This window comes from Anastrepha obliqua, chromosome 3 (assembly GCF_027943255.1).
Source record: "Anastrepha obliqua isolate idAnaObli1 chromosome 3, idAnaObli1_1.0, whole genome shotgun sequence".
Taxonomy (NCBI): domain Eukaryota; kingdom Metazoa; phylum Arthropoda; class Insecta; order Diptera; family Tephritidae; genus Anastrepha; species Anastrepha obliqua.
In genome coordinates, this window is record NC_072894.1 from 17,022,365 (window position 1) to 17,043,540 (window position 21,176).

At 38.6% G+C, this 21,176-nt stretch overlaps 1 protein-coding gene across 1 annotated transcript; it reads left to right on the forward strand.

Moving 5' to 3' along the window:
• Positions 1 to 3,217: 3,217 nt before the first annotated feature.
• On the forward strand, positions 3,218 to 12,383 carry LOC129240929 (prisilkin-39). Its single transcript, XM_054877003.1, has 3 exons — positions 3,218 to 3,536; positions 3,630 to 3,723; positions 11,739 to 12,383. Exons 1-3 carry the CDS (start codon positions 3,504 to 3,506, stop codon positions 12,227 to 12,229), a joined length of 618 nt encoding a protein of 205 aa, XP_054732978.1. The 5' UTR covers positions 3,218 to 3,503; the 3' UTR covers positions 12,230 to 12,383.
• The last annotated feature ends 8,793 nt before the right edge of the window (positions 12,384 to 21,176 follow it).

Here is a 21,176-nt window from a genome sequence, read left to right on the forward strand (position 1 = left end):
GCTACTTATGTGATCTTGCACGTTAACCCTCCGTTCCGCATCCGGATCTGGCTGGAATGGCTCTTTCTAGTCTCGACGTTAATTTAAAATATTTCTATTATAGCTAACGACTTGAGCATCCAGGTGGCTTCCTAAAATTTAAGTTTTTTTTCTATTTATGGAAATAACCTTTTAAAAAGAATCCTCAAGAAGGACGAAAAAAGCCCAGTCCCGGGTTCCCAACCGAAAATTTAAAAAAAGGTGTTCAACTGAGGGTTAGGTACTTGTTTTTTTTCATGTTGTTTTCTTTAAACCAGTTTAAGAAATCGTTGTGTTTTTATTCTCAAATTTTTGTGCTTATTATAAACATAAGACATTTCTTAAATAATTTAAAGTAATATTTTACCTTCGGCAGCCGAACAGCATAAATTTTTCGTGGCATACTTCCAATCAGGCGCTATAATTCCACAAGCTTCCTTATGCCCCACAATTCATCTAAAGAACTTGGTACCCCAATATTAGGTCGGGTCGATTTGTGGGGAGGCAAAAAAATCGCCCATTGCTCGTTTTAGAGGTATGGTTCCTTCGGCAAAGTTTCTTATTTTGATCCCTAGAATATGATTTTCACAGAGCAATTAGCGATTTTTAAATCGACCCGCCCTACCCAATATACTCTTTACATGCTCTCGATCGGATTGAGATCAGATGATTGAGTGGCTAGGGCAGCACTTTAAGCTATTACAGTTTATTTAAACCATAAACATACAATGACCGCGTAGGATAGTCAGGCCAAACGTAAATATTACGGGCATAGCCCGCGTACTATGATCGGGCCAGAGGTGAATATTCCTTGTGCCATTGTGTGGGTTAAAACTAGATGATTCCAAAAAACTGCGCGAGCTGTATACGATTTCGCCCCAATATCTTCGAATCTAAATCATAGGTTAATGGGTTAAGCTAGGGCAGCTATCGTTAAATCATTCTTGAGTTACTTGGTGGTGGGCTTGGGAACACTGTCATGTTGAAACACAACATCTGAGGTCTGTATATTGAGTTTTTGACAAGAAGGTGGATGGTTTGTTGGCGAAATTTTTAGTGTACATCTTCCCTCCCCATAGTATATCCCCCAAGCATAACACTATTGCCGCCAAATTTTAAGGTGGGCTTAACGAGTCGTGCCTCCAAGACGCTTCCTGGTTCTAACCAAGCCCACTGCCTTACATCTCATCCTATCGGATAAATATTAGTTTTTTCCAATCCTCCAACGTCCATTTTGTGTGGGCTGGAGCGAAATCCAGACGCAGCTTGTGATGGCGATTCATAAGTAGAGGATTCCTAACCTTTGCTCGACCTCTCAAACCAGTGCAACGCAATGTAGCTCTACCTGTCTCCACAGATAGGCTTAAACGGCCATAATAGATTGGAACTGCCCGCTCGACTGTTGGGGTAGATCTCCAATAGTCTGCCGCTTTAATTCAGCGTGCAGAATTTTCTTTCGTTTGCGCAAACTGAAGCCGGTTTACCGTATTTTTATGACGTTTTGTAACGATGCTTTTGCTTACGTCGAGTATTGCATGACAGCTTTTACCTTTCCTCAATATTTTTAAAAATGGATGTACGACTGCATTTTTTGATTTTGTTTGAGAACAAAAAGATAACGGTTTCTTAGATTACTATTCCAACACATTTACTTCAAAGTAATTTAACATATGCTGAACCATTTGAGTAACTGTATACCGTATCTAAATGAGGTGAGCAGAAATATGATATATGCATCAAGCTACTGTATTTTTTACAACCTAATTCAAAATGTCCGTCCGTCCATCCGTCTGAAGCTACAAGTTACAGAAACATGGAAATTTATTGAGGTTTGCACTTCGAACTCATAGTGTTTTGTGCCCTCTACTCATCACAGTACCTCGTCCGAACCTATTTCCCTTATTCAACTCAGGATAGAGCTGGGTTGGATTGAACGTCTCTGCGCATTTCTTCTGGCTGGAGTTGGCAGAGATGTCTCAACCTTCTCTGCGCTATAGAGCTACATCCAAGGAAAAGGCCCATTCGAGTCTCCTAGAATTGGTCGCAGAAACGACAATATCCTGATCATGAGCAGATGTCTACGCAGTCTGCAGTAACCTGTGAGATGTCCGTGAGCATTCTCAGTTTATGCTTGGGGAGAGTTGTGAGTCCTTCAAACCTCTTTTGATTGTACTCTCCCAATAAGAATTTCGCCTAGCGTAGCCCCACAGTTTGATGCCAGCTAACCTCCCTTAAGCATAGCTCTTCACTTCTAAACTTCTACTTTATGGTGGGTTGTCCCATAGCAAGAACGGGATCGGATCCTTTTAATGTCGAGGCCACAGCCTCTCTCATCAATGTGTCCGCTACTTTGTTCACAGTTAATCCCCTGTGTCCTGGGACCCAAATTAGCCGGATGCGATTGTGCGTTCCAGCTCATTCAGTTTTTCGATACCCTCAAAGACCAGTGACGGCATAATCTCAAAGGATGCTAAAGTCTTGAGTGCCACCTGACTGTCGCTCAGAATGGAAATTTCTGTCTAAGTTTATCGCTGCACATAGACAGATGGCACACATCTTCCCTTGGAAGATGCAGCTACAAGGTATACCCATCATTGTCTATGAGCCAAAAACAACATCCATTCCAAATTAAAGTTTACGAAAATGTGCGTGGGTATATAAAGTTCAACCTGGGTCGAATTTAACCTCACTAATCTGTTTTTTTTTTATTTAAATTTATCTTTAAGTATGAATTATGTGGCATGTGCGCAATCTTTGAAGAGCATTATTATTTGTATGTAAGTGTGCAAATAAGTAAGTACTTATGGTAAAATATGCACATACACACCTACACACATACATATGTGTGAGTTTAAGTACACAACAAATGTTACATCGCACGGGAGGGTTTGTTTAAGCAGAGAAGAAATATCAACAAACCATTTTAGCAGCTCCGACTCAGAAAATAATTTTTGTAAAACATAATTTCAACTTTAATTGGTGGTGACTAATGCACATAAGTACGTCTATTCACTAGTTAAACAGCTGTCCTTAGTTTGAGGTGTTTAAAAATGATGGACAGACACCTGTTACTCACTAAAATCGAATGTCTCTGAGGGTGGCGGCTGATGACGTTGGCATTTGAGAGTTATGTCGCAGCAACTCAGCCGGAAAATGAAAAATATAAATTGACTTGTATGATGTGAAAAATAATCAAAAACACTTCAACTCCATAGCTCGCGGTTCGTTAACTTGTCGACTCGCCAGTGTAAATCGTAAAATTTAACTATGAACTTGAATTGTCTGTGTAGAGTTAAGACCTGAGAATTCTTCCATTGTGTTCTAAGTACGTTACGCTGGTTATAATTCGCATAGAAAACGAAAGTGGTTTTTGTTATTTAGTCAACAACTAACAGTGGAACGAGTCGTGTGTGTGGGAAAACAATTCTGGTTTTTTACATAAAATAAGAGGAAAACAAGAATTAAGCTGCTTAAAGTTTTTCAAAATGTTCGCGAGCATAAAGTTTGCCCTTGCGTTGGTCAGTTTTATTTCCTTTTAAATTTGTGGATTTATATGGATTTACTTTTTCAAACCCATCTAACATCCAGCTTTTACATATAACTTTTCGCAGCTATGTGTCGGTGTCCTTTGCTTGGCAAGAATTTCAGCGGAGGAAAGTGTTCCGGCGGAACAAGATTTAGCTTCATCAGCAACTTCAGCGAAATGTAAGTGTAAATGTTTATATGTATGTATGTATGTATGTATGTATGTACATGTAGGTATTTCCCTTGATGTGTGTAAATCCGTCCGGCAGAAATGTTGAAAACATTCTTATTGAAGCAAGTAAAAGGAAAAATAACGAGCTTCGGCATCACATTATTTTATTTTCTCCACAATAATTTGTAACATTTCAACATCGCTGTCAGATGAAGAACATTCCATTGTAGCTTTCTTCTTATTTACCTTGCTTCTGTCTATGCTTGTATGCATATATTTACGGGTATATTGCCAATTGCTAGTAACCAAGAAGTACAAGAATAAAACACAAAGGATGCCTTCAATGCTTTCGATTTGTCTTTCTGCAAGTGCAGCAACGGCGACTGGAGGCTGTGGTTCAAAAGTACATTGGCCGATTCCTGTTTAATATATGACTTCAAATAAACTTTATAAATTTTATATAAAATATATTTACTCACATTTTCCATTTTAATCACCATAAATAATTTTTATTTAAGTTTATAACTTTGACTCAATACGCAAATTTTAATTGGTGTTTATTTTTACTTTGCGAAAGAACTACAATTCCTACAATTTTTTTACTCCATGAACAGACCTAATAACAAGCGATTGAAGCGAAAGAAGCATATAAAAAATTTGATACAATTTATGGATTTATAAGGACAATCTGAACTTCGGTCAACGGCGAACCGAGACTAAACGGAACATTTTTGCCCAAATTATACATAAACAATAATAAAAGGCCGCCTTAGGCGAATGGTTCGTGCGTAATTACCATTCGGTAGGGTCCGAATTGGCTGGAAAGAGTTTTTCTAAGAGTGATCACCGATTGGTAGGCTGTGGCAAGCTTCAGAGTGTATTTCTGCTATGAAAAAACTCCTCATGAAAATCATCTGCCGTTCAGAGGCGACATAAAACTTTAGGTCCCTACATTTGTGGCAAAACAACGGGACGCACACCACAAATCGGAGGAGGAGCTCTGCCAAATATCTAACAAAATATATACATGTCAGGTATATAAACATAAAGTGTCTTTTAAAAGTGACGTCAGGAGTGAATAATTCCTAGATGGTACCCTTTCTTATGGCATCTTTGACTTTTGTCAAGTAGACAGATATACAATTTCCCACGACTGAACAATTCGTTTAAATTATTGAAACTTATAATGAAAATAGTCAGTCTTTAAGAAGGACATATTGCAGCTGCAGTAGCCGAATGGGTTGGTGCGCAGCTTCCATTTGGGTGTTCGTAGGTTCAAATCTCCGTGAAATACTAAAAATTAAGAAAAAGTGTTTTTCTAAAGGGAGGTCACCCCTCGGCAGGCAATGGCAAACCTCCGAGTGTATTTGTGCCATGGAAAAGCTCCGAATAAAAAAAATATCTGCCGTTCGGAGTCGGTTTGAAACTGTAGGTCCCTCTATTTGTGAAACAACAGCAAGACGCACTCCACGAATCGGAGGAGGAACTCGGCCAAACGTCTAACAGAAGTGTACGCGCCAATTATTTATTTACATTTTTTTATTGCGATAGTTTTTTTGGAAACAATCGCCCGAATGAGTTGACAATTCAAAGGTTTATGAAAAAATTGCAGGAAACTGGTTCTGTCGAGCACAGAAATTACACTGGCAGACCAAAAACTGTTCGCTCTGTTTACAATATTGCTGTTATAATGCAAAGTATTGCCGAACAACCTTCAATGACGTCTTCTTTCGAGGCTCTCAACAATTAGGCAATCGTGCATTGACTGTTTGGTGGATTTTTTTCGCATATGTATAAAAATTGTGAAATCTGAAAGAATCTAAATTTTTAAATGTTTTATTTTAAAACAACATGTAGGCGCGTCTTTGAAAACCCCCTTTACAAATAATAAACAAGCAAAGATGTTTTAAAAATCTTTGTATTCACAACTAAAAAACTTTCAGTAACATTAATTTCAGCTCAGAAAATATGCTTACTTTTGTAAAAATAGCAACCAAAATTCTATGTATATATACATGTATAATTGGCGCATACACCCTTTTTTGGGTATTTGGCCGAGCTCCTGCTCCTATTTGTCAAGCCGACTCCGAACGCCAGATATTTTTATGAGGAGCTTTTTCATGGCAGAAATACACTCGGAGGTTTGCCATTGCGTGCCGAGGGGGCGACCGCTTTACATAGAAAAAACGTTTTCTTCATCATCCGACTACGACGGCCATAATTCCATCCAGCAATCACTTAATTCTCAGTTGAATAATTTTTTATTATAATATTAAAAAAAAAAAAAATCAAATCAGCATTTTCATCTAACAAATGGCACCGTCAATCGGTATAGTGCTGACCTGCAGCAGCTCCACACTCGTTGGAGGAGCAGATGGATATTTCAAAGCAATTTTTATCAACAGAAAAACCGTAACTGAACTAAACTTTTGTGGCCGAATTTGGTCAAAGCCGAAATCGAAGTTTGGACGTCCTCTAGTAATTAGGTTATATTCAAGTTACCATAGGCCTAACTAAAAGTTCTGAGCTAACTGTCACCAGTTACAGTATTTCTATATTACATCTTGCTTTGGTTCCAGTATTTTCCAGTGTTACCAGAGCTCAATATTTTCAAGGCATATTTTCGAATCGTTTTAAATACATTGCGGAGCAAAATCAATCATCCAATTTTGTTTTTACTAAAAATAACTTTGTTAATAAAAAAAAAATTATTTTGAGTAATGGAAATCTTTATTTTGACCTTTACGCGCTCCATTGTTTGTCTGTTTATATACGGCACCTCTCTAGTTTACAAGTGTCAAATATGATTGACGTACCACACCATTTCAAAATTTTTAATTTTCCGATAAGCCTATTAATTTTGCGCCATATTTTAGAATTGGATGTGTGAAGTGGCACTTAAATCAGTGAGGTAATTAGCCAGCCTATATTAAAGGTAATTTGTGAGAGCAACATATGATACTACACATACTTTTTAGGTTATGTTATAAAATAAGTTTACTTCTGATTCCCAAATGAATTTTTAAACAAGCGAGGAGGATTGCTTCCTTTAGTGTTCGCTTTCGTTTTATTTATTATCATGTCTCAAGTGAGTCATTGTCATCTGTGATTTAGTTAAATGTGACCGGCTTCCAGTTCGACCAGAATACCGGCTTTTGCCTAACGCAAATTTAATCTATTGGATTATTGCAGCAAAAACACATTCAAGGTCATTATTTATGTAGCTTCAAACAGCTCATTGCAGTCGGGTGGATTTGAGTCAACTACTATTCATTGCGTTCCGACTTCGCTGTCCATTGATGGCATGCAACAACAAATGACTAAAGAAAAAATATTGTTGTAATAGGGACAGAAATTGGCCGATTGGCCAGCTTTTCCAATTTCCATGGTATAAACGGCTCTTATCTAAGCTGTTACTTTTACTGCCGAACAAGTTTTGATTTAATTGGAGAGCTGGCTGCTCAGTGTCAACTTAGATCAACTAAAACTTTCTTAGCAGAAAAGGAAACAAATGCCCTGCAACCTGCAACATAGATACGATATACGGCCCAGATTTATAATCACCATTGTTGGCTGGACAACCCTGGTCGGCCTTGTTCTTCTTCTTAATTGGCGCGATAACCGCTTACGCGATTTTTGCCGAGTTTAACAAAGAGCGTCAGTCGTTTCTTTCTTGTCCTAACCGGCGCCGGTTGGACACACCAAGTGAAGCCAAGTCCTTCTCCACCTGATCTTTCCAACGCAGAGGAGACTTTTCTCTCCCTCTGCTACCATCAACTGGTACCGCATCGAATACTTTCAGAGCCGGAGCGCTTGTATCCATTCGGACGACATGACCCAGCAAACGTAGCCGCTGGAACTTTATTCGCTGCGCTTTTTTTCATTTTTTGTTTTCACAGACAGCTTTCACTCTGTCTGTTCACAAACGATTACTTTGATGCTTTCCATTTAAATTCAACCGGGCTATTCGGGTCATGTTCTTCGATTTCGATGTAACTTAAATATGTTGCTCTCTGGTCAAAATAATGAGACACGTATTTTTTTGTTCGCCCGAAAAAATTTTTTTTCAAGAGTTATCGGCAATTTTGTTTTTCGCCTCAAACTCGATTTTTTTTAATTATATAAGAAAAATTTTTTTTTAAATGCCCATAACTTAGTCAAAAATGAACCGATTTTAATAATTTTGGGTTCAAAATGATCGTAATTATATACACAAGCGACTTCATGTAGAAACAATTGCAAAAAAGTAGTTGAAATTTTTTTATTTAGCAAAAAAGAAAAAAAATTTAAATTTTTTCGAAATTCAATATTTCAAAAAGTGTATTTTTTTTTTTTTTATAACTTTTTCCAAATCAAAAGGACATCTCAAACTTTAATTGAGCTGCATGCCTAGTAGCTAAAATGAGTTGTTTTTGAGTAATGAATTTTTGAGTAAACACCCTGTTTCGCAGTTTTTGTTTTTTGCAAAAGAAAAAATTTTCAACTACTTTTTGCAACTATTTCTCCATGAAATCGCTTATGTAAGTAATTACGATTATTTTGAACCCAGAATCATTCAAATCGGCTTATTTTTGACTAAGCTATGAGCAATTAAAAAAAAATTTCTTATATAGATTCTTTCCATTTCAATTCAAAAGGGCTTTTCGGGACATGTTCTTCGATTTCGATGTAACTCAAATATGTTGCTCTCTGGTCAAAATAATGAGACACATATTTTTTTTTTCGCCCAAAAAAAATTTTTTTCTAGCTTTATCGGCAATTTTGTTTTTCGGCTCAAAATCGATTTTTTTTAATAATATAAGATTTTTTTTTTTTTTAAATGCTCATAACTTAGTCAAAAATGATCCGATTTTAATAATTTTGGGTTCAAAATGATCGTCATTACTTACACGAGCGATTTCATATAGAAATAGTTGCAAAAAAGTAGTTGAAAATTTTTTATTTTGCGAAAAACAAAAAGTGCGAAACAGGGTGTTTACTCAAAAATTCATTACTCAAAAACAACTCATTTTAGCTACTAGGCATGCAGCTCAATTAAAGTTTGAGATGTCCTTTTGATTTGGAAAAAGTTATAAAAAAAACAAAATACACTTTTTGAAATATTGAATTTCGAAAAAATTTCAATTTTTTTTCTTTTTTGCTAAATAAAAAAATTTCAACTACTTTTTTGCAATTGTTTCTACATGAAGTCGCTTGTGTATATAATTACGATCATTTTGAACCCAAAATTATTAAAATCGGTTCATTTTTGACTAAGTTATGGGCATTTAAAAAAAAATGTTTCTTATATAATTAAAAAAAATCGAGTTTGAGGCGAAAAACAAAATTGCCGATAACTCTTGAAAAAAAATTTTTTCGGGCGAACAAAAAAATACGTGTCTCATTATTTTGACCAGAGAGCAACATATTTGAGTTACATCGAAATCGAAGAACATGACCCGAATAGCCCGGTTGAATTTAAATGGAAAGCATCCTTTGCGATTCTCATTTGTACGGTGCACACTTTCTCGATGCCAATGGCTCCGGTAAGGAGTATGTCGTTTTGATCCCAGATAGAAATCAATGGTTCAGTTCAGAGAACAGGATTTCATCACACTTTCTATACCGATGGATTCAAAACCATCGATGGTAGTGGATCTGGATGGTACTTAGACGAAGACACTAAGTACTCCTACGCTACAACACAGATGGCTACGGAATTCTTAAATGAAGTATATGCCGTGTTAAATGTAGCATACTGGCTAATTGAGAAAAGGTGGCGGGGTAGTAGTATTGGAATTTGTAGTGACAGTGACAATCAAACCACACTGAGAGTCCTTGCAAACCCACGCTGCTCTTCGAAATTGGTAGACAATGAATGTAAGACAAAACCGAACATGTTTTGCAAAACACAACAAAGTTTGTCTTATTTGGGTGCCTGGACACTGCGGTATCACAGGGATCGAGTTGGCTGATAAATTGGCTAATGAAGGCTCTCCAAATACATAACTGATGCCCTGAGGTCTACCCATAGAAGGCGTTGGTCTCAGTTGGGCTTCTTCAAAGTAGCTAAGTGCTTTGTGAAAGAACCAAACAGGAAATTACCAAGGACCTGAGAGTATGATAGCAGTAGAAACAACCTGAGAACTGCTAGTAGAAATCAATAGCAAACCATAGAGTAGATATACATTCTGTCAAAAAAGTACCGGCAATTGTTCAATAAAACGCAAAATAAATGTTTAACCATCAAAATTTATTTTGTCGCCTTCAAAATATGATCCATTCAAAGCATTACACATCTGCCAAAGATTAGTCCAGTCATCAAAGCACCTTTGAAATACGTTTGAAGAGATCTTCTTCAGCTCTCTAAGCGAAATCTCCTTCGGCGTCCGCGGAGTGGCAATTTAAGTTTTGGGAAAAGTCACAGAGGACTAACTTCGGTGAATGAGATGATTGCGTGATGATATTTGTCGAGTGTTTGCTCGAAAAAGTGTTCATAGTATGAGTCTTGTGAGACGGTGCGTTATCATGGTGCAATCATGGAGTTTTCTTTCCACAAATGGGGCCGTTTCCTACACACATTCTCTTTCAAACGTGGCATAACTTTCAAATAATATTTCTTATTTACCGTAGGATCATTTGGAATGAATTCCGAGTGCACAACACCATGATAATCAAAGAAAACGAGTAGCGTGACTTTCACTTTTGACCGACTTTGACGAGGTTTTTTGTGTTTCGGCTCATGTGCATAGCGCCATTCAGCCGCCTGGTGACTGGTTGGCATGCCAAACTTATATACCTACGTCTCATCACCTGTTATGATGCGATCATACGCTGGATAAACGTTGGGTCCGAGTTCACTTGCTCAAGCATGCCTTCAGCCATCTTCTTCGATGAATTTTTTGATAGAAATTCAACTCTCTTGGAAGCAGTCGAGCAGCCACGCGTCTCATGCCCAATTGATATGATAATTGATAATTAATATAAAATGTTGCGCTAAGGTCACGAGTTACCTCTCTCAATCTTAAATGATGGTTTTCTAGTACCATTTCCTTGACTTTGTCGATGTTTTCATCCGTTGAAGACGTTGATTGGCGACCAGATCGGGGCAAATCTTCCACGACTTCTCGACCCTCTGCAAAAGCTTATACCATTCGTAGACCCGTGTTTTTGATAAAGCACGCTCGCCGTAGGCTTTCTGCAACATTTTCAACAAACGAAATCCCGTTCAAAACACAAAATTTAAGACGAATTCTCTGTTCGATAATTTTATCCATAGTAAAAATCGCAGAGCACAGCTGTGGTTGACTGACCGACTGATATAATTAAATGCCAAAAACAGGCTAATTGACAGGTCACGCAGAGTAAAGGAGTCATTGTACCAACATTCCTTCTTCTTCTTAATTGGCGCGATAACCGCTTACGCGATTTTGGCCGAGATTAACAAAGCGCGCCAGTCGTTTCTTTCTCGTGCTAACCGGCGCCAATTGGACACACTAAGTGAAGCCAAGTCCTTCTCCACCTGATCTTTCCAACGCAGAGGAGGCCTTCCTCTTCCTCTGCTACCACCAGCTGGTACCGCATCGAATACTTTCAAAGCCGGAGCGTTTGTATCCATTCGGACGACATGACCCAGCCAACGAAGCCGCTGGATCTTTATCCGCTGCGCTATGCCTATGTCGTCGTAAAGCTCATACAGCTCATCGTTCCATCGTCTGCGATATTCGCCGTTGCCAACGTGCAAAGGTCCAAAAATCTTACATTCCAGCAAAACAAAAATTAGACATATCTGTAACTCGCGCTTTTTAATCGAAAAATTCCCGATATTTTTTGGACAGAATGTAAGAGAATCAGCCGGCTCGATATTTTCCTATGTACCAGATCCGAATCTGCTGCCCACCGAATGGTAATCACGCCTAAAGCAATATTATATTAAAATTAAGCTTTTTATTGTTTTACACCATAACTACGAGTTCAATATATCAATATTTTAATAAAGTTTTTATTGAATTTCTTCTTTCCTCTGTTATTATTTCAAATTTAGTGTTCAACTTGGGCAGCTTGTTTGGCCAGACTCCCGGCTATGGGTATGGTAATGGCTATGGATACGGTTACGGTAACAACTATTATCCAAACAAGAACAACTACTATCCAACTAGTACGTACCCTAGTAGCTCCTATCCCAGCAATTATTATCCGATCAGCAGCAGTTGGAGTGGCAGCAATGGCGGCTATTACCCGGCCACTGCAGGCTATGGCTATAATTACGGCAACACTGGTACAGGATACTATCCCAACACAGGCACTGGCACCAATATACTCGGAGGCAACGGCGGTTATGGCGGATATGGAGGTAATGGCGGCTTGAACCAATACTATGGCTATTGGAATCCAAACTACGCTGGCCAACGCAATCGGGGTTACGGTTATTATGCAAATACAGATCGCTATGGCCTGCCTCGCTATGATGGCGGTTATAATGATCGGCCATATGTAGGGCGTGGCATTTATGGTGCATACCGTGGCTACGATTGACGTTGACCGGGTGGAGTATTAATGTAATTTTTGATTCGCTTTATGTTATTGTTAATTTGCTTTTACGATTATGTGCCGATGTGTTTGTGTTGTTATTACATGAAATAATAAATCAGCTTTCTGTGTAAATATCTTTCGCAAATTTGGAAATATATTTGTATTTGTATTTGTAGTGCGTTTATTTAAAAATTCTGTTTTACATTTATTTTGTGAATAAAAGTACTTTGTAACTAATTTGTGTGTATATATGTTTGTATTTGGATAAGTATACATGTGTGTATGTTGCAAGTGCTTCGTGCTTCTGGCGAAATCTATGTTTTACACTTAAAACAATTGCAATAATCATTGTTATATACGAGGGGGGTTCAATAAGTACATGTGTTAGAAATGAAAACACCATTTTAAAAAACAAAAAAAATTTTTTCAACATAGTCCCCTTTTAGAAAGATACACTTCTCCCAACGCTCCGACCATTTTTTAACCCCTCCAAAAAATAGGATTTGTCGAACACTTCAAACAGACGCCTCTGTCTCGGCGATGACTTTTTCGTTCGAATTAATTCCCCCCCCCGAGCCATTTCTTCATGTTAGCGAACAATAAAAAGTTACAGAGATCCTAACCGGGTGAAGACGGGGGTTGCGGCAGCAGTTCATTCAGTTTCGCGGCGACAATGTGGGTTATCGTGGTGAAACAGTACCTTCTTTTGCGCCAAATGCGACCGTGCCTCCTTCAATTTTTTGTGAAAGCGATTCAATAACTCACTGTAGTATTTTCCAGTGATCGTTCTTTCTTTTCGTTTTTCTAAAACATCCATGAAGATGACGCCGTTCGTATCCCAAAAAATTGTCGCCATAACCTTTCCGGCGAATGGGGCTGTCTTCGCGTTCTTTCGAGCAGATTCACCGGGAGAAAGCCATTGAATTGATTATTGCTTAGTTTCTGGTGTGTAATGATGAATCCAGGTCTCATCAACGGTGACAACTCGGCGCAAAAATTCCTTCGGATTTCGTTTAAGTTGCTCCAAACACTGCTTCGAAGTTAATAGCCGCATCGGCTTGTTAACCCACCGTGAGCAATCGCGACACCCATCGGTCCGATAATTTTTTCATCATCAACTTATCATATAAAATATTAATTGCCGTTCCGGTCAACGCTCTTTCGTTCGTCGATCAGCGATAATCATGTTGTGGACTTTTTGAATAATTTCCTCGGTAACCACGTTTGGCAGGCGTCCTGGTCGCTCCTCATCAAAAACGCATGTTCGCCCGCGTTTAAATTTGTTGAACCAATATCTAACTGTGGTCATACCATAGATGGCGAAGCGTTCCCATAGACAGCATTCAACTTTGCTTTTATCTCTTCGCATTTTTTCCCATCCAAAAACAAAAAGCGATTTACCGAACGATACTGCTTTTTTCATCTTAGCAAAAATCACGAAACTCGTCTTACTCGATTAGCTGCCAAATACAAAACTAACCTATCATGCAGCCTGAAATTTCTTTTGCCGTCGCTTGATAGATGGCAGCACAAGATAATAATAACAACTTCTCTCAGGAACGCCCTTAGTCATAAAACAAGGGTACTTATTAAACCGCCCTAGTACATTTAAACCTTTAATATTCATGGTTCAATTATTTGCACACACGAGGGTTGATACTTATATTTCTGATCTTGGACACTTCTAGTGTTGTTAAGCGTCATCTGACGTTTCTACTGAAAAGCTTGTTGTGGCTTTAACCTCGGCAAAAAATGGAATTCACCGTTAACATTTTTGCGCGAATATTTTTTCACAATTTTCGAATTGGATTCAAGAATGCAACGATGTACATCCCGTAACTGTTAAACTAACTGGCACCATGAATTTTCATTTCCGAGAAAGTTTACACTACAACAAAGCCATACAACTCAAAGTTTCGAAGTATGAATAAAATTAAAAATTTCAAACTTTTCAGTCTTTAGAAAAATTTGATTACTAAAACTTTCTAAGTGGGCGACCTCAAACGATCTAAAGGTTAACCCAAGTTCTGCTGACTAGAAGATATAAAATACCGAGTTTTCAGTTACCGTCCATAGATGGAATAACACTAATCCTTTCGAGCAAAGCCAAGTATGTTGGTATAATTCTGGACTCAAAGCTTTCTTGTAAAAGGAACACCGAGGAAAAGATGAAGAAAGCTTGTAATACCCTCTTTATCTGTAAGCGGACATTTGATAAAAAATCGGGTCTGAAACGCTGAATAAACTATTGGGCATACAATTCGACCATCAGACCCATTTTGACTTATGAAGCTTTCGTGTGAGGGAGGCGGTGCAGACACAAACCTACCTGAAGAATCTCATAACAGTCCAATGATTAACTGGTGTAGGTGTAGTAGGTGCGCTCCGACCACCACCTGAGGCGGCACTGGAAGTGATCCTACATATTCCACCCTTTGATACATGCATATGTTAACGGGATAGCGGTCCAATCTGCTTCCAGGATTAAACCAGGAGACATGCTGAAAGAAAACCCGCACTGTCATACATCAGTTCTATTATCTGTGGAACACTTGTAAAACGCAACGAAAACAGATTATATGGGTCCAAAGATAGATCAAAACAAAGACTATAAAATACGAATAATCAACAAATAGAATTGGCAGGCAAGAGTCATATCAGACGATAGTGGCGGTCGGTATTCGGAACAATTATGCTTATATTTCTCCTTTAAACTCCCAGACCTGGGTAGCGAGTTCCAAGCTGAGATACACGCTATAGACAAATCAGGAAAAACGAGCAGCAAACCTTAACTGGCCTTAACTGCAGGAAGTTGCTTTCGCTTATCCAACAACACAGAACTACACTCTGTTTGGTTCTTTACCACTCTAGAGTGGAAGGAAATAAAAGAGCAGATAAGTGTGCAAGCAAAGACTCTTAACTTGGCCTTCAGCGAGTGGCAGAGTATTTTGCGATAGACTTCAGCGTAATCGCGAAAACCAATAGAGCTTGGTCTCTAACTACTAACTGCGGGGCCTCCAAAGCGCTATGGCACAAAACTGAATTTCAAAAGGACAAAATGTCGACTTGGATGCAACAGATCACCTTCAGCGCCCGCACAACAGGGATTATAACGGGTCACTACTCTATTGGCACCCTACCCAGTAGAATGGATGTACCTTTTGTTTTTTTTTTAGTAGGAGGAAAGCATCGAAAGCCTATGACCACCCTAGCTGTCAGTGTGGGACTTTAACCCGAACTAAATCCCCTTTTGTCTGAAAGGATTTTCCTTCCGGAACCTTGCTGTGAGGTAATATGTCGGGAGGCCGTTATAGAGTGTATTAACTTAAATTAGCTAGTTCCGTCAGTACGAGCATCTGTCCGGTGTTCGTCTTGCAACGACTCTTCAGAATTTCTATCAGCCTGGAGATCAAGCTGTAGTTGGCGCAGGTTCGTCAGGGCAGACCGGGTAAAAGGGGTCGTTTTCCAAATTAAAGCGATGTAGATACTATTTAAAACATCTGTGACCGCTTAACAGTTGCGTCACGTGGAAGTCAACTTCCACATGTTTCCTTCGATACCATTTCGCTATGCCATTTTTTGAAAGGTTCAAGCGTTGCTGCGACTCTCCGATAGTTCACTGTTTCTCTTCTACTTTAATAACACCGGGCGGTATTTCTCGCGCTAGATTATACAGGCTCTGCACCTCTTTAACCGAAAGATCTATATTGGTTTTCCTCGATATGGCATCATCTGAAACAGTGCGATAAGCGCTCGCCACTCTAAGCGCGCTTAGTCTATGTGCGGTTCTTAATTCTTTCATATGCGATTTTTTCGCATCGGCACTGATCGGAATGAGTACACCTCACAATAATTTCTGCAGGAGTTGTGGAGATAAAGTAGAAATTGAGGTGGTACACACCTCCTTTGTGAATGCCCTGCACTTCCAAGAAGCCGTCCCAAATATCTTCACGATTATTTCTTTGAAGACTTGGGAAATTTGCAAAATGTCTCACTGGTGCGAGTAGTTAAAAAGATCTGATTGGTTTAAGCAACTTAGTAAAGGGATGGAAATCTAATGCAGGTATCACAATGGACCTTAGGGCCGCCGGGTGTCTTGCGTTAGACAAGCAACCAGTTTAGGACACTGCAGGGGTCAAGGGAATGAATTGGGCAGCTGTGGATCAGCAAGGATTCCCCCCACATGGACCAGAGCCAATAATCGGAATTAGTTCTGCAGGAATCAAGAAGTGGATCAGCGATTATGTATGCAATTTACATAAAGAGCGACGGTCCCGTCTGAAGCGCTGCAATGGGAAAAATATTTTGTGACAGAAACAGAAAACTGTCGGACTTTCTTCTAAAACTTGGAATAAAAGACGGTCGGTTGATGTTGGGTCACAACCTATGGGGTCAGCATATGACCATCATTAGAATCATTGAGGACCCGATTTGCCTACCTTGCTTGGAGGAGGCGGATGGCACGGCATTTGCTAGAGCAAGGCTACGAGTTTTAGGTTCCGATGTCATGAGAACGAGTAAAATTCGTCCTCTCAGACTGGAGGCTATTTTCAGATTTATCAAAGAATCTGGAAATTTCTCAGTGGTCTAACTATCTCTATTCCTCTATTCAATCCTATCTTTTTCCTTCTATTACTTATCTCCTTTCCTCCTTGACTATCTACCCTTTCACTTTACAGAGCTTTAAATACAATGGGCTTTTTAGCCTGAGTGTTTTACGAGTTACCAAATCGCTCGGTGCTTCTTGGCTTGACCTTTGAAATTTCAATATTCATTTGTGCCAGTTTAAAGTGGATCGAAATTCGCCTTGATTTTTGATAAGTTTGTTTATTGACAAGTAGATCTAGCAACAGCTATGGGCAAAATAACATAAACGTTTTCAACTGTTCCTTAACTTAACACTAAATTAAAAACAAAAAGATATTTGCTTTTATGACATCACAAAGTGAAGTCATCTGTTAGTCTCATTTTGTGAACACTTTGTTCATCGCATTCTAGTTATGTATGCAATTCGTTTACAGTCGCTGCAAGGCTAATTGCACACTAATCACACTAATTTTGGCGTCAAAGTGAGACGAAGTTAAACTTATTTAGAATTTTCAACAATTTTACTATCAACTATGAGTTTAATATAAACACTTGGATCCACTTACCAACTTTGAATTATGGAATATTAGAAAATGTATTTGTATTGCCTGTTTGCGCTTAAGATGTTAACAAAACGTAGTTTTTGTTTTTGTTTTTACTGAATGTTAATAATGCAGTTAATAAGTCACCGAACGGAAGCAACATATTACAGTATGCAAAGTATTACTCAGTTGCTTGAATGCTTTAATGAGGGGCGCACTTTATTGAAGGGGCTGTGAGTGCAGCTTGTGACAAATTGAATAGAGGTTCTAAACTAATTTTCTGTAATTATCGCAATATCACGAACTGCTAATAAAATCTGAATTGAATCACTTTTTTGTGTAGATAAATGCGCAACACTCTGCGAGAAATATTGATTTCAAGGCCACGCAAAATTAATTTAATTAAATGATTATACTGAATTATATGTAGAGCTCACATACATACACACATACATTCATACATACATACATATGTATACAATATTCCAGCTGTGTGACACTCCCATATTTGCCATTGGGTTAGGGCGTTTTCCAACAAATTTATCTACAACATTTTAGAAGCGATTCCATAGGAAATTCAGTAAATTAATTACAAATTTTATTATAGAGCTATGATGAATGAAATTCAAAATGAGTGATAGCATTTACATACTTATTTAATTATTATAATAGTCACCCGCCGCTGCAAGAAGAGTGTTTGAGTGAATATTGATTGTTAATCCCATGGGAATGCCAGTTCGAATGCTTCTATACATTTTTTTTTTTAATTGCAGTCGCCTCATGCCATAAAATGTACAACATTATTTCTAAAATAGTTAAACGGCTTTTTGTAAATAAAAAAATCTTGGTATAGATTTCACTAATCTAGATTTGCGGATGGCCTCACTAGTGCAACTGCTTTCTTGGTTTTCCCAAACACCTTTAAGGTGACAAAATAATTTGCAAATCTTAGTCACTGACACGTAAAACTGAAAAGTTGGATAGTGGGCAGTAATGCATGCACTAAGAGTGGGTGAGTTCTATTAACATTCGCTAGACACACTTATTTTTTGTTTGACGTAAACGACACACCGGGGAAAATTTTAAATTTCATCCCATTTCGCCATAACCATAACCGGTTGCATCGTGTTTTGCTGCATTGCAGTTATCTTTTCTTTAGTTTCTGCACTTTTCGAAAAGCACAAATGTGTGATAGTACAGGGTAGGCCATTTAAAGCGGGCCCATTTGTTTCTGAAAAAAAACATTGAAAAAAACATTTTTTTTTGTGTTGATATGAAAAATCATTTATTTTGATTCAAGGAGATTTGTTCCAGCTAGTTTTTGAAAATGATATCCTTCAAATGTTTGCCTCTGGCCTTGATGGCCAAATGTGTCCTTTTTTCGGCGTTTTCCATCGTTTTGGCCAATATTTCGGCCGGTATGGCGGCGATTTCGCGTCGGATATTGTTTTTAAGTTGAGTTAGAGTCCTTGGCTTGTTGATGTATACCTTGGATTTCAGATAACCCCACAAATAAAAGTCCGGTGGCGTCAAATCTGGTGATCTCGGTGGCCACGGAAAATCACCATTTTTCGAAATCAACCTTCCAGGGAACAATGGCTTCAAAAAATCGATTGTAGCGCGTGAAGTGTGGCATGTAGCCCCGTCCTGTTGGAACCAGTAGCCTTCCATGTCATTTTCTTCGATGATTGGCATAACAAAATCGCGTATCATGGCACGATAACGCTCTCCATTGATGGTGACAGAGGCTCCATTTTCATTTTCGAAAAAGAACGGTCCGATGACCATTCCCGCACAAACACCGCACCACCGCGTTGTCTGGATGCGTGGCTGGTATTGCTGAGACTACCGTGGTTAATAAATTTTGCGTATAAACGCTGTAAAGTGCTTTTGGATGGCGCACTTTTAACTTTATTTTTTTTTTTTAAACGCACGTTGAGTTTTCACAATTGAGAAGTTATTTTGGATGTAAAGCTGAATTATTTCAGCGCGTTCTTTTGGAGTGTACTGCTCTATGGTAAAAATTGTCTTGGACTGACGCTTCCAACGCGCTATGTCATTAGTCGATCTGACGTTCCTGTCAAAAGTTATAGGGTTGCCAGATGGGCCCGCTTTAAATGGCCTACCCTGTACTCGTATATGTAAATATCAGCTGCTTATGGTAGTAGTCTGATAGTTTGTTATTATTGACATGAAATAGTATACAAAAACATTTTTTCACATATTTTTTTGTAGTAGTGTGGCACCACAGTAAGCGTCTTAAAAAAAAGACAGGTGGCTTGCCAACAGGATTTTAGCTCTTCAGCACATCTGAAACGAAAAAGTCAAACTGTTTATTATTCTGTAGGCTTGTCATTCTGGCAGGTGCTGGTTGGTTTAAGTGGTGATTCTTCCAGAATCCAACTAGCGCTTCCGCACCATTTTGTTGCCACATCCTCGTTACCAACTTGTTTGCCAGTTATTTACAGCATGAATTCATATATCCAGTCTGTGCGGTTCAGGAACCTTATCAGGTTGTTTACATCTAAGCCAGACTCTCGAACAGTGGTTTACCCAGGGTTAACATTTTGCCCTTTCATAGGGCAGGGCATTCGCAGAGTAAATGGAAGATTGTTTCCTTTTTCTCCGGTTGTTTAAAACTGTGACAGTATGTGTTGTGAGGGATGCCCATTTTGGCTGCCAGTTTTATGACTGCCATTAGTCTCCAGGCGTTCCGTTGTTTCATGCTTATTAATGTCGACGATTGCTTAAGGTTCTAGGTGGGCCATAACGTTCTGCTGATTTTGCATTTCGTCTGGTCTTTCCATCTACAATCTGCGATTCGAAGGTATTTTAGGGAAATCCCTTTCTTGACATCACCTAATGGTGTGAATACCGATTCTGCAAGAACGTTGTTCATGGCAGATTCCCTTCTTGCCAGTTCATCCGCTTTTTCATTACCTTCGATGTTCCGATGTCCCGGGATCCAGATTAAGGTAACCCTATGGTTTTCGCCCAAGGTGGTAAGGCTAGTCCTGCTTTGTTCCACCACTTTAGAGGTTGTTGTAGCTGAACCCAGTGCCTGGATTGCAGCTTGGCTATCCGAAAGAATAGCGATATTGCCCTTAAAAGAGGGATCTGCAATTAGTAGCCTACAAGCTTCCCCAATTACCAGTACTTCCGCCTGAAAGACACTGCAAGCATTAGGGAGACGCACAGATCTTTCAATTTTAAGTCTATGAGAATATATACCAGCTCCAACAGCACAATTTATTTTACTGCCATGGCAGGTGCTACAATGGAACATTTTTTTTTTAAAATAACAAAATGGCGGACTTTTGAAAAAAAGGTATGTTTTTCGGGGGAAATCAGACTGTACATAGTATGGAAAGTTAGGGCTGAAAAGAAACGAAAGTAGCACCTGCCAGAACTACTAATGTGTGGAAAAACTGATGAAAATTTCAGATCAATCGGTTAAATAGTATTTGGCGTTGACAGATCAGAAAAACGTTGTTTTGAGAAAAAAACACGTTACTAAAGCTAAAAAACGCAGCTACGACGTGCTCTTCAATGTGCGCTATAACTTTACTGATATTTTTAGTTTTAGTCTAAAATTTTCACATTATATTTTCAACATATTTTACTTTTAAAATATGTAAAAAAATATATATGTACAAAGTTTTTCAATTTTTAACCAGACTACTACCTCATGCCTATGGCACCAATAATTGATAACATAAATATCATCGTTATGGTTAATACTACGGTAAGGGTTATGACGTTATAGTTTGACACGTCTACTTTGAGCTTTAATTCGGTACGCACCAACTACTCAGGACTTA

Coding starts and splice junctions, on each gene's coding strand:
- LOC129240929 (XM_054877003.1), top strand. CDS start 3,504: ATGTTCGCGAGCATAAAGTTTGCCCTTGCGTTG. Junction 3,537..3,629: donor TAAAGTTTGCCCTTGCGTTG/GTCAGTTTTATT, acceptor AACTTTTCGCAG/CTATGTGTCGGTGTCCTTTG. Junction 3,724..11,738: donor ATCAGCAACTTCAGCGAAAT/GTAAGTGTAAAT, acceptor TTTCAAATTTAG/TGTTCAACTTGGGCAGCTTG.